Here is a 12,921-nt window from a genome sequence, read left to right on the forward strand (position 1 = left end):
ACCACAGTTCATGGATGTTCCCAGTAGTAGCCCAATCCCAAATAAGGCAGTGAACAACCCACTCAGCAACATTCCTCCAGACAGATAGTAGCGCAATGGAGGCGCTCACCAAAGACCCCGCTGTGGGAGACAGGAAGGAAGAGCGCATGAAACACAACAGCCACTTCTCAAGGATCAGTGCCCAACCAGAAATGAATGTGGAAACAGCTTAGGAGTTTAAATTAAAGGAGTAACTGCGGTGGTGACAGAAGCTGGTGTTGCTTCTTCCCACAATCTTCTGGGAAACCATCGTCAACAACACAGCTATTTCCCATGTCGCATTTCCCACACTGGCGGAGCAGCATCAGAAGCGAAGCCGTCGTGGCTGCATTGTGGTTGTGGTGCCCTTTGTCTTTGAGGAAGGACAAATTTTGCAATGCCCTGGCCTGGTCAATTAAGCTGGCCCGTGGTGATAAAAATGGCGTATACACAGCCCTGGAAATAACCCCATGGAACTGTTTAATAACTACCTACTTAGGAGACAAGAGAGCAAACAGGATCCATCATGTGGACAAGAGTCCTGTTGACGTCTCGAGACCTCCATTAGCAGATTTCTTATCTGCCTGCAGTTATTACCATGTTTATGGGAATTCTATATCTCTGATCGGTTTCCTGCGTGGTTTAAGAGGTGAGCTGATTGCTGTCGGTGCGGCTGGCACCTGCCATGCCATGCCAAAGTAATCAAATATTATGGATTTGTCCTAAGAGCACCTCTTGGGTTGTTTGAGACCTTTTAACAACAGCCGGGATACTGAAGTCCATAAGCCGGTGGTTGGTCACAGGCAGGGCCTATGGATGAGAAAGAGGCTGGGGCGATATCCGGCCCTTAAGGCCTCTCTGCCTAACCCTTGGGGATCTCATCAGACCACGCCCCCTCCCAAACCACTAGCCCTGCTTTGCATTCTCCTTGAGTGGTTATTTTTTTGCCTGGCTGGACTATGTCCTTGAACTCTGACCATGCTTCCAGCTTGCCAGGAGAGAGAACATTGCATGTTTGTAGAAACTACCAGTAACCTACTGTAGCAAAGGTCAACGTTCATTGCTTAGCACGCATTTGTCTTTGGCACTGCCCACCACTAGAATGTGGGCTAAGGAAAAAAGGTCCCCCACCTGTAGTGTAGGTAAACCAAGACCAAATCTAAATTGCAAATGCCACTGAAGGAGCTGGTGAAATTAAGATCACAAGGATTGCCTTGCTAGATCTGATTCCTACTCCCCCCCCCGGGGGGGTAGGACACATGTGTCTTGACAATTCCCATTGCCCTTAACAAACTACAGTTCCCAGGATTCTTTGAGGGAATCCATGGTTCTTTATAGCAGCATGATACTGCTTTAAATGCACAGTGCAGATAGGGCCTGAATCCCACTGTGTTCCGTGGGAATTACTCCCTATTAAATGTGCACAGGATTGCAGCATTAAGGAATGTGTCCTATGGAACCCAACAGAGCCTTTTAAGCAGGCATGCTTATGACTTTAACTGTAAGGTAAAGGTTCCCCTGACCATTAGGTCCAGTTGTGGCCGACTCTGGGGTTGCGCGCTCATCTCGCTTAATTGGCCGAGGGAGCCGGCATACAGCTTCCAGGTCACGTGGCCAGCATGATGAAGCCGCTTCTGGTGAACCAGAGCAGCGCACAGAAACGTCGTTTACCTTCCTGCTGGAGCGGTACCTATTTATCTACTTGCACTTTGACCTGCTTTCGAACTGCTAGGTTGGCAGGAGCAGGGACCGAGCAACAGGAGTTCACCCCATTGCGGGGATTTGAACCGCCGACCTTCTGATCAGCAAATCCTAGGCTTAACCCACAGCGCCACCCGCGTCCCTCTGACTTCAACAGTAGATCTATACAAACTCAGTGCACACTAGAGACCCAGGGCGGAGTAACGGTTGTTAGAGTTTTTGAGAGATCAGGGTTCGATTCCCCACTCAGCCATGAATCTCACTGGGCAACCTTGGGCCTGTCACCATTTCTTGGCCTAACCTACCTCAAAGGGTTGTTGTGAGGGTGAAATGGGGAGGAGACCCATGTACACCCCCTTGAGCTCCTTGGAAGATCAAGGTGGCATATAAATGAAATAAACTAAGTAAATGTGTCATTTCTTTCCTTCCAGCATTATGAGTACATACCTGATGTACATTCCTATAGCGTAGGCAACCAGGAACGCATTGTCCAGGGCTCCAAAGAGTTCTTTGTAGTTGTCCTGATCTGGAAGAAGGAACGGTATGGGTTAAGTTCAGTGGCAGCCGTACCCTACTGGGCAAAAGAAGTATCAAGCTCACACAGGTTCCTGTATTGAGGCAGCTGGCTCCCTCCACTTTTTTTTCCATTTTTGCAGCGGGCAAGGAAGAGCAGTTCCTGGCTGCTGATCAGCCACACAAAATTTTGGAGCAGAATATCACACGTTTTGGTCTTACGAATTTCTGACCTTCAAGGTTTCCAGGTCAGCTCCTGGGCACTGTTCTCTTAGCTGCACTCTGAAGTGGTACAGTTCCAGTAGGGCTATAAGGTAAAGGTAAAGGGACCCCTGACCATGAGGTCCAGTCATGGCTGACTCTGGGGTTGCGGCGCTCATCTCACTTTATTGGCCGAGGGAGCCGGCGTACAGCTTCCGGGTCATGTGGCCAGCATGACTAAGCCACTTCTGGCGAACCAGAGCAGCGCACAGAAACGCCGTTTACCTTCCTGCTGGAGCGGTACCTATTTATCTACTTGCACTTTGACGTCCTTTCGAACTGCTAAGTTGGCAGGAGCAGGGACCGAGCAACAGGAGCTCACCCCGTCACGGGGATTCAAACTGCCGACCTTCTGATCGGCAAGTCCTAGGCTCTGTGGTTTAACCCACAGCGCCACCCGCGTCCGCAGCAGGGCTATAGAACAGGCTTTTTAAAAATGTCAACACACGTGTGCGTTCCACCTCTCCATTTCTTTTCTGGATGCAAAGCGTGTGCTCTTAAGTGCAGGCAAATGCAGCCATGCAGGCATCAAGGTTGTGGCTGCATAATGGGCTGTTGTACGGACAAGCCTCCCTTGCAGCCCATTCTCCTTGCTGCATCCTATAAATGGAACTTCTCTTCCAAGCATATGGATGGCAGCACCTTTCTCCCCTCCTTCAAAATGCACCTTGTCCGAAGGTGGAGACCCATTGAAATCACAAGCGGGAGAAGCTTATGAACCTGGGATTCGGCTGGCACCTTTTGCGCCTCCCCTACTCGCAAGGAAACCCTGTTTTGGGGATCTGGAGCAACGTGGGGTGAGTGACGCGGTGCTTTGAATCGACTGCTTCTTTCACGGAGTGAAGCCGCATTGCTGTTGCTGGAGAGCGCTGACTTTTTCCTGTGGACAAGTGGATTTTAAACAACTACCCGTGAGTAGAACGGAAAATTGGGTCTTTAAATACCTTAATTTGGCGCCGAAGCGGGAAGGTCATAAACAGGAAGTCCGCCTTCCGCTTTTGTAAATAGACTGAAGCAAAATGCACCTTGTCCATGTGGCTGTTTGTTTGCCTTTTTAATTCCCCATTCTCAGTATAACCTGGACGCACAATTGACTGCATTTGCTTGCACTTAAGAGCACATGCTTTGCATCCAGAAAATCTCCCGGTGCTGCAGAAGACCTTGGCCTGAGACCCACCGTCAGCCGGGTATAGGGCAATATATAAATTCAAGAAATAATAATAATGGACAGTACTGGGTCAAATGGGCACATGGTGAAAGACAGCTTAAGGCAGTTTCCCAACTCTTGGGAAATGATATACAACGAATTGAAGAAAATGTTCCATTTAACATTTTTTAAACAAATGTTCCGTTTAACATTTGTTAAAAAACCCGAGGCATTTTTGTTGGGGATTGTAGGGAAAGACCTGCCAAAAAAGTTGAAAAACATCTTCATGTATGCGACAACGGCTGCGAGAGTTCTGGTAGCACAAGGATGGAAGACTGAAGAAACCACAACTAAAGAATCATGGCAAGAAAATTGATGGATTATGCAGAACTGGCAAAACTGACATATAAGCTAAGGGACAAGGATAACTGTGACTTTAAGGATGAATGAGAACCCTTTACAAAGTATCTGAAGACGCAACAGAGCGAACTGGACTCCTTGGCAGGTTTCGAATAAACATTCACAATCTTTTAATAATCAGCTAAATAGTTTGAGGATCTATACAACTTTGTAACATGCAGAAAACAGCATTCTTAGAGAAACCAAAGACTGGAACTGAGGGAAGTCGGGGGGTGGGGGTGGGTTTTGTGGGGGGCAAGGGAGGAAAAATGGGGGGGGGGACAAGGAAGATATGTTTTTGGATAATATGTCTTGTTATAATTTTGAATATATAAAAAAGGCAGTTTCCCAACTCTCCCTCCCTCCCACTGCTGTTTCACCTATTGCCTATTCCTTGCAGACGGGGACCTGTGTCTTTTTGCCTAAGCAGCTCTGTAAAGGTAGTTTACCCTGAAATTGCACTGTATAAATAAATATATCTGTGGAAAGCCTGACTGCACAGTGGGAACCAACCGCAACCAATCTGCTAATGAGGCTCCACAATGACATTGCAAACAAACGCAGATAAGATACGCCAAGGTTGCTAATCACATCAGAATAAACTGCTGGCCCTCAAGGCATCCCGTTCCGGTTACTGCATACGAATCAGTTGGGATCAGAGAGCCTAAGTTGGCCATAAAGCTGCCTAGTCACCTGAGGTTTCCAGGAAAAGGACTCTGGATACAGCCCATAACTCAAGAGTCTGTGGAAAGCAGGAGAGTCAAAGAAGGAACAACACTCCAGCTGTTTTCCAGATGACAATTCTGAAAGCCACATGTCCAAGTTGCGGGAGTCACAAATAGCTTTTCCATATCCACCAACACAGAAAGTTGTTTTCTACCAAGCTCAGACCATCGGTCCATCGAGCTGAATACCGTCTGTACTACACTGACTCCCGAAGCTTTGCCAGTCCTACCTGGAGGTGTCAGGAACTGACCCCACGACCCTTTACATGCAAAGCAATTGCTCTGTCATGGACCTATGGTCCTTCCCTACCTTACAGCGCTGTATGCTACACAATTTTGCCCTGTCCTCCATCACTTTAAGAAGGCCAAGAGAGGGTGTATGTTTGCTCTTCTGGGGAAAGATACAGCAGAAAACCAATGCAGGCTTACCAAAAGGCTTCCAGTCACACCACGTAGTGCTGTTTGATTCATTGTGCGGATTGGGTCCCCGTGAAGAACAGTTATAGTGCAGTTCACTCTGGGGAGAAAACACACACACACACACAGAGTGAGAGAGAACAGAGTCAGAGATTCTTTATTCATTCATTAAATTTACATCCTCCCCAAAGAACCCAGGGTGAGAAAAACATTGGGCAAAATATTCCTGCATTTGGGGGGGGGGTGGACCTGACAATCCTCATGGTCCCTTCCAACTCTACAATTCTATGATTCTATGAATTTAAAACAACAGTGAACACAGTTTCAAAGCATTCTCTCCACAGGTGATTTCGGGGCTGTCAGGAGCGGCATGCTTCAGCCACCAAATGCCTGGATAAATAGGGATGTTTTAAAATATCTCATCGAAATCAATAATGAGGGAGTCAGATGCACCTCACTGAGGGGAACATTCTAGAAATGGGGAGCCACCACTGAAAAGGCCCTGTCATGGGTCAACACCAACTGGGCAGCCTCCGGTGGTGGCACTGCCAACAAGGTTTCACTTGCCAAACGTAGGGGTTGCAAATAGTGGGGATGGCACACTTTTAGGTCCTTGGTCCCAGGCCATTAAGGGCTTTAACAATTAGCACCAATGCTTTGAATTTGATCTGGTAGCTCACTGACAGCCAGGGCAGAGGTTTTGGGATCAGCAGCACATGGCCCCATCGGGCTGCCCCACTTACCAGCCCAGCAGTCATGGTTTATGTACTTACTTAAGACATTTCTATACCGCCTAATTATACACATTTCTAAGAGGTGTACATAGAAACAATCGGCAGGAAATGGAACAATTGAAAAATCACCATAAAACCATGCTGCACTAGCTGTAGCCTTCAGAATGTCTTCAACGGCAGCCCTGCCCAATGCAGTAGTCAGATGGGAGGTCACCAGAGTATGGACAATTGAGGCCAGGAATGGCCCTAGCTAAGCAGCCTAAATTGGGCTTAAGCACTCCTACCTACAAAAGCCACTCAAGATTCTAGGGGCAAGTTGGAATCCAGGAGGTCGCTGAGACTCTTCTTTAAATTAATTTATTATTTATACCCCACCCATCTGGCTGAGTTTCCCCAGCCACTCTGGGCGGCTCCCAATTGAGTATTAAAAACAATACAGCATTAAATATTAAAAACTTCCCTAAACAGGGCTGCCTTCAGATGTCTTTTAAAGATAGGATAGCTGCTTATTTCCTTCACATGTGAAGGGAGGGCGTTCCACAGGGCAGGCGCCACTACCAAGTAGGCCCTCTGTCTGGTTCCCTATAACCTCACTTCTCGCAATGAGGGAGCTGCCAGAAGGCCCTCAGAGCTGGACCTCAGTGTCCGGGCAGAACGATGGAGGTGGAGACGCTCCTTCAGGTATACAGGACCGAGGCCATTTAGGGCTTTAAAGGTCAGCACCAAAGCTTTGAATTGTGCTCAGAAATGTACTCTGAACCTGTTCCTTCAAAGGGAATGAAACCCCTCTCATGACAGGAAATGGGAGCCAACTCCTAGGGGATGTGGTCCCTTTGGACCCCCAATAAAATATTTGAGGGGGCATTGCCATTCAAACAGCATGTGCGCATCTTGTTATTATGTGGGGTGGGCTTACCTTCCCCTCCTCCCAATATTTTATTCAACTTGGCACCCTTGGGACAGGCCACACACCAATAAATTATCTTTACACACAGAGTTCTGGAAGGGATGCACATGTGAAAATGGATTTTTATACGTCTGGCAAACAACAAAGGTGCTGATTGCAAGGAAACAAGAAAGGCCAGCTATGAAAACGGATTAAAATTAATAGAAGGATGAGAAGGCAATTAAAGAAGAAGAATGAAGTGGCAACATCAGGAAGCAATGGACATATGCTTGTAACAGGAGTGGGAAACCAAATTATTATTTTTTAAAAGATTGTATTATATTTAAATAATTTGGATCAACTTGTTAAAATTTGGAAAACTAATAAAAACTAATATATAAAAAGGGACAGGCCATACACCAAATTCCCAGGCATGGTGGTTTCATATAGCACCATCAGTATGGATGCAATTTTAAAGGGCACAAGAGAACAGGTCCCTGCCCCCAGGGGCTTACAATCTAGAAAACATTACGGGGATACACCAGAGGAACAGGAGGAAAGTGGAAGAAAGGGCGAGTTCAAATATCCTGCTTACAGCTGAAGCTAGTGAATGTTTACTTGGAAGTGGATCTCACTAAAATTCAATGGGACTTCTTCCCATGGAAACCTGTATAGGATTGCATGCCCCCCCCCTTGTGTCCAAAGATACATAGCTGTCAAGCGTCCCTTATTTGGCGGGACAGTCCCTTATCCCAGTGCCATGTCCCGCTGCTGTGTCTTATTGATGATGTCCCTTAAATAAGCTACTGAAGGTAATGGAGCCCTTTCTGTGTCCAGCTGTGCTTTGTCAACAACAAATTGTTGCTAGTTTTTTGTGTTGAATATATGCTATATGGTAATTTATGGACTAATAGGTATCTAAAGCCATTTGCACGCAACAAAATATGTATGTTATCAAAGTAATTGTTGATCCCTTATTTTGGCTGCTGATCCCTTATTTTTGAGGCTGCTGGTCCCTTATTTTCAAATCTGTAAGTTGACAGCTATGAAAGATAGCCCATCACCCCTGGGGACCGATGCTACGTACCTTTACTATACTGATGGGCTTCCGTGAGAGATGGAAAGTGGTATAACACAGGAACGTCAACACCAGAATTAATCCCCGGTACCTAGAAAAGAAGACACACATGAAAGATAGAGCAAACAGAGAGAAAGATCGAAAACAGTGATAAGCTTTAACTGTTATCTCTGAAGGCTGACGGCTGAAGTCTCACCAGCTTGCTTGAGCAGTCTGCAGAAAAATAAATGTCTACCACATCCTCTGGGTGGAAGAGAACCAAAGCTGGGAGGTCATTTTACTCCCCGTTTAAGCTACAGAAACCGGTATGCTTTAACTCTACATCCAAGGGCACCATGTATCAAAAGAAAACCCTACTGCTTATTTCATTATTATTAAATTTATATCCTGCCCTTCTTCCCAAAGGAGCCCAGGGCAGCAGATGGCATGTGGTAATAATACGAACATATTTAAAACAATTCCAGTGTAGATGCAGACTGAGAACAATTTCAGCTTAATGAAAGGCTGTGTGAAAAAGTTCTTCAAGCAGGTACTGAAAAGACAGCAGAGTTGGTGCCTAACTCTGGGGAAGGCGTTCGAAAGGACCGGTGCTACAATCCTAAAAAGCCTGTTGTTCTGTTGTTACAACCATCACTGCACTACTAAATACGATAGGGCAGGTTCTTGACCCAAAGAGCTTAATGGCATATAAGCCAAAGGCTACGTGAAAAAGATCACTTGACCACACGGAAAAGATACATGATCTGCTACTACTGCAAAAATAGGGGCCAACTTTCCTGCTCGCTTTGCTCGCCAACCCCAGCTACCACCTTCCGTTTACACCTTAGCAAATCCCCTTCCTCACCCCTTTACAACTTACCAAACTGCAGCCTGACAACACCCTTACAATTTTATTATATCATTAGTAACAGAATTCCAGCACTACAGAGGGGGGAAACAGCTCAATTTCTACCCAGAAGACAACTTTAAAATATGAAGGGTTTCCAGGTTGAAATGTAAGTTTCCTTCTTCCCAAACAGTTCAATCAGATTTCCAAAAACAGGCAACTAGTATTAATCCTTTACAATTAAACCAGCAGTACTAAATGCATTTTATAAAAACCAGGGGATTTTTTTTTCTTTTGATATATAGACTATATGCATGTTTATCATCCACTTGGGTTGCAACCCTACACACTTGCATAGGAATAGGCCCTGTCGAACTCAGCAAAATTTACTTCTGAGTAAATGCCGAGGAAGGCATAGTTTGTGAAAGCCAGCCAGAAAGTGGGCAGAGAATTTACATCTTCCGTTACCATGGAAGAATAAGAAGAGGAGTTTGGATTTGATATCCCGCTGAAGGAGTCTCAAAGTGGCTAACATTCTCCTTTCCCTTCGTCCCCCACAACAAACACTCTGTGAGGTGAGTGGGGCTGAGAGACTTCAGAGAAGTGTGACTGGCCCAAGGTCACCCAACAGCTGCATGTGGAGGAGTGGAGACGTGAACCCGGTTCCCCAGATTACAAGTCTACCGCTCTTAACCACTACACCACACTGGCTCTTTGCATGCCGCAAAGTCCCTCCAGCCTCTGATCTTCTTCACCTTCAAGAGGTGAAACAGAGGCTGGAATAAATTGAGCAAGAGCCAGAAAGGTCACCTGACTCATCCTTTTTATGTCATCCTCGAAGAGCTGGCGGCATAAATCATTGCATCCTTTTTATCATTGCAGGTTGCAGTTCACTCTTCTGTTGTGTAAAGCCAAGGCCAGTTCGCACCCGCACCTTCACCTCTGGCTGACATAAGGACAGGAGTTTCTTCCCCATCCCCAGAAGAGACAATGCTGGAGTTGGTAAACCAATGGTTCCTATTCAGTATAAGGAAGGCATGTCCAAAATGGATTGGATTGGATTGATCTTTATTACGGCCATTGGCCCGTTACACGACAGTTTCCCATACCAACATATTATACTTAAACCTCCAAATTTAAAATCGCTGAAACTTACAAAAGACAAACAGGAACCAAGGCAAAACAATGACAAGGACCACCATCATACATTACAATAAATTTGTAATCTGTACATCGCCCTCTGCTCATAAATTAATCAAGGATATCAATGGTGATATCGCCTAAAACATAGATCATGGTTTAAAGGGGTTATCTGAGCCACAAAGGAGACCGTTTCTCTTCTTTAGGGATAGGACGCTGATCAAGAATCTGGCAACCATGAGTGATCTTAGGGGGTCATCATCAATTAGTAGATATCTCAGTTTGGCTTCAATCGTATCATCGGCAATTCCCTTAAGATATTGAGCAAGAAACTTGCTCCTGGCCGGTAAGTGAAATGCACAGTCAAAAATTATGTGATGCAACGATTCCGGTGCCCCACAATTACAATCACATAAGAACGATATCTGTCCATTGGAGAATCTATTTCTCAGCACGTTCGATGGGAAGGTGCTGAATCTTGCCTTTACAAAGGCATATCTATGAGCTGAGGAAGTTAAGGAATTCAAATAGTTTGGGAGCCTTAAGAGGGGTAATAAACCAAGATTTAGAGGTGAGCAGGTACCATTGCCCCAAACCATTTTCTGCTGCAAGTCCATCTCCTCTAGCTTACAGGTTACTGTTCTTTTAGCTGGGACTATGTCCTGCTCTAGTAATTTGGATGGGGAGATTCCCATTGCCGTAATTTTCAGCTGTAAATTTTTTACCCATGGGCTCTGGAAATCAACTCTCCACATACATTGTATCAAGTACAAGTTTGGGAGATTGTGCCATAGAGATAACCAGTGACAAAGTATGTGCTTCCACAGAGCATTTTCCAGGGATACAATATTAAGTTCCATGCGTAACGCTGTATTACTTACACAGTTGGGGAGTTTCAATATCCCTCTTAAAAACTGATTTTGAATGTCCAAAATCCATTTTGGGGGTCTAATCCGGCCCACTGGTTGGTTTAATCTAGCCCCTGTGGTAGTTTATTTCTAGGGGGTAAAATCCAAAAAATACCTCAACAACATCAATCCTAAAAAAAACTCAATAACTTTGGAGTAAAATCATAAATCATAAAAAGCTCAAAAACTTCAATCCTAAAAAAAAATGTCAACAACTTTGGTTGGCCTCATAGCCCTTCACTTCATCAAATCTGGCCCTCTTTGAAAAAAGTTTGGACACCACTGGTAAGGCATGGATAGGCAAACTAAGACCTGGGGGCTGGATCCAGCCCAATTGCCTTCTAAATCCGGCCCGTAGATGGTCCGGGAATCTGCGCGTTTTTTACATGAGTAGAATGTCAAAATGCATCTCTGGGTTATTTGTGGGGCATAGGAATTCGTTCCTATAGTCTGGCCCCCCACAAAGTCTGAGGGACAGTGGACCGGCCCCCTGCTGAAAAAGTTTGCTGACCCCTGGTTTAAGGGATGGCACTGTAGCTCAGTACCAGCCCTGTATTAGATATGTTTAGAGCGGCTCAGTCAGTAGAACATGAGACTCTTAATTTCAGGGTCGTAGGTTCGAGCTCTGCACTGGGCAAAAGTTTCCTGGATCGCAGGGGGTTAGACTAGATGGCCCTCGGGGCCCCTTCCAACTCTACAATTCTGTGATTCTATCCTAGCACTAGGGCTAAATGGATAAAGAGGCTGGCCTGGGACAAAGCAGTTTCCTAAGACATTTCCAAGTAAACTGTATTGAATCCGGAATATGTGAATGATATCCAGCTCTACCTCTCTTTCAAATCAGAACCAGTGAAGGTGGTGAAGGTCCTGTGTGAGAGTCTGGAGGCGGTTGGAGGATGGATGGCGGCTAACAGATTGAGGTTGAATCCTGACAAGACAGAAGTACTGTTCTTGGGGGACAGGGGGCAGGCGGGTGTGGAGGACTCCCTGGTCCCTGGGGTAACTGTGCCCCTGCAGGACTAGGAGCACAGCCTGGGAGTCATTCTGGACTCACAGCTGTCCATGGAGGCACAGGTCAATTCTGTGTCCAGGGCAGCTGTTTACCAGCTCCATCTGGCATGCAGGCTGAGACCCTACCTGCCCACAGACTGTCTTGCCAGAGTGGTGCATGCTCTAGTTATCTCTCGCTTGGATTACTGCAATGCACTCTACGTGGGGCTACCTTTGAAGGTGACCCAGAAACTACAACTAATTCAGAATGTGGCAGCTAGACTGGTGACTGGGAGCAGCCGCCGAGACTACATAACACTGGTCTTGAAAGATCTACATTGGCTCCCAGTACGTTTCCGAGCACAATTCAAAGTGTTGATGTTGACCTTTAAAGCCCTAAACGGCCTCGGCCCAGTATACCTGAAGGAGCGTCTCCACCCCCATCGTTCTGCCCGAACACTGAGGTCCAGCGCCGAGGGCCTTTTGGCAGTTCCCTCACTGAGAGAAGCCAAGTTACAGGGAACCAAGCAGAGGGCCTTTTTGGTAGTGGCGCCCTCACTGTGGAACACCCTCCCATCAGATGTCAAAGAGAAGAACAACTACCAGAGTTTTAGAAGACATCTGAAGGCAGCCCTGTTTAGGGAAGCTTTTAATGTTTTAATGCTTTTAATACAGACCACTGTATTTTAATACTTTGTTGGAAGCGGCCCAGGGTGGCTGGGGAAACCCAGCCAGATAGGCGGGGTATAAGTAATAAATTATTATTATTATTATTATTATTATTATTATTATTATTATTATTAATAATCCATGCGATTGGTTCTGGCCATCACCCCAGTGATGTAGCCACCACACCCGGACATATTAGAACCTATTCCAGCCTTTTACAAAAATAAAAATAAAAAATACTTTCACTCAAAACATTCCTGCTTGAAAACAACCCCAGCAAATATTCCAAAGGTCTCGTTCATTTTTTTATACGGCAGCTTCCTCCACCTTCCTTGGCGTTTCCCTCTTATCTGCAGCCTTTTTTTTCAGTGATCAAGGCATGTCATCCTTACAGGTAGACTTCTGAGATCCAGGAAGTTCCATTGCAGATTTGCTAACATCGTTCTGCAAGGGTCAAATGTGTTTTTCTTTGGGGCTGCCGTTCGCATGGGGAAATTCCCCTCTGCTTT

General features: G+C 45.8%; 1 protein-coding gene across 1 annotated transcript in view; it reads right to left on the reverse strand.

The window, feature by feature from the left end:
- The window catches only part of SLC37A2 (solute carrier family 37 member 2), a 67,586-nt gene that overhangs the window by 38,216 nt on the left and 16,449 nt on the right, over positions 1-12,921 (reverse strand). Inside the window, 7 exon segments of the mRNA XM_081843419.1 lie at positions 1-19; positions 21-38; positions 40-101; positions 104-120; positions 2,167-2,245; positions 5,194-5,281; positions 7,889-7,970. The exon segment at positions 1-19 is cut by the window's left edge and continues 17 nt beyond it. Coding sequence (XP_081699545.1) covers positions 1-19; positions 21-38; positions 40-101; positions 104-120; positions 2,167-2,245; positions 5,194-5,281; positions 7,889-7,970 — 365 coding nt within the window.

The sequence above is a fragment of the Podarcis erhardii genome (assembly GCF_964252035.2).
Source record: "Podarcis erhardii genome assembly, chromosome: 16".
In the NCBI taxonomy this organism is placed as follows: Eukaryota; Metazoa; Chordata; class Lepidosauria; order Squamata; family Lacertidae; genus Podarcis; species Podarcis erhardii.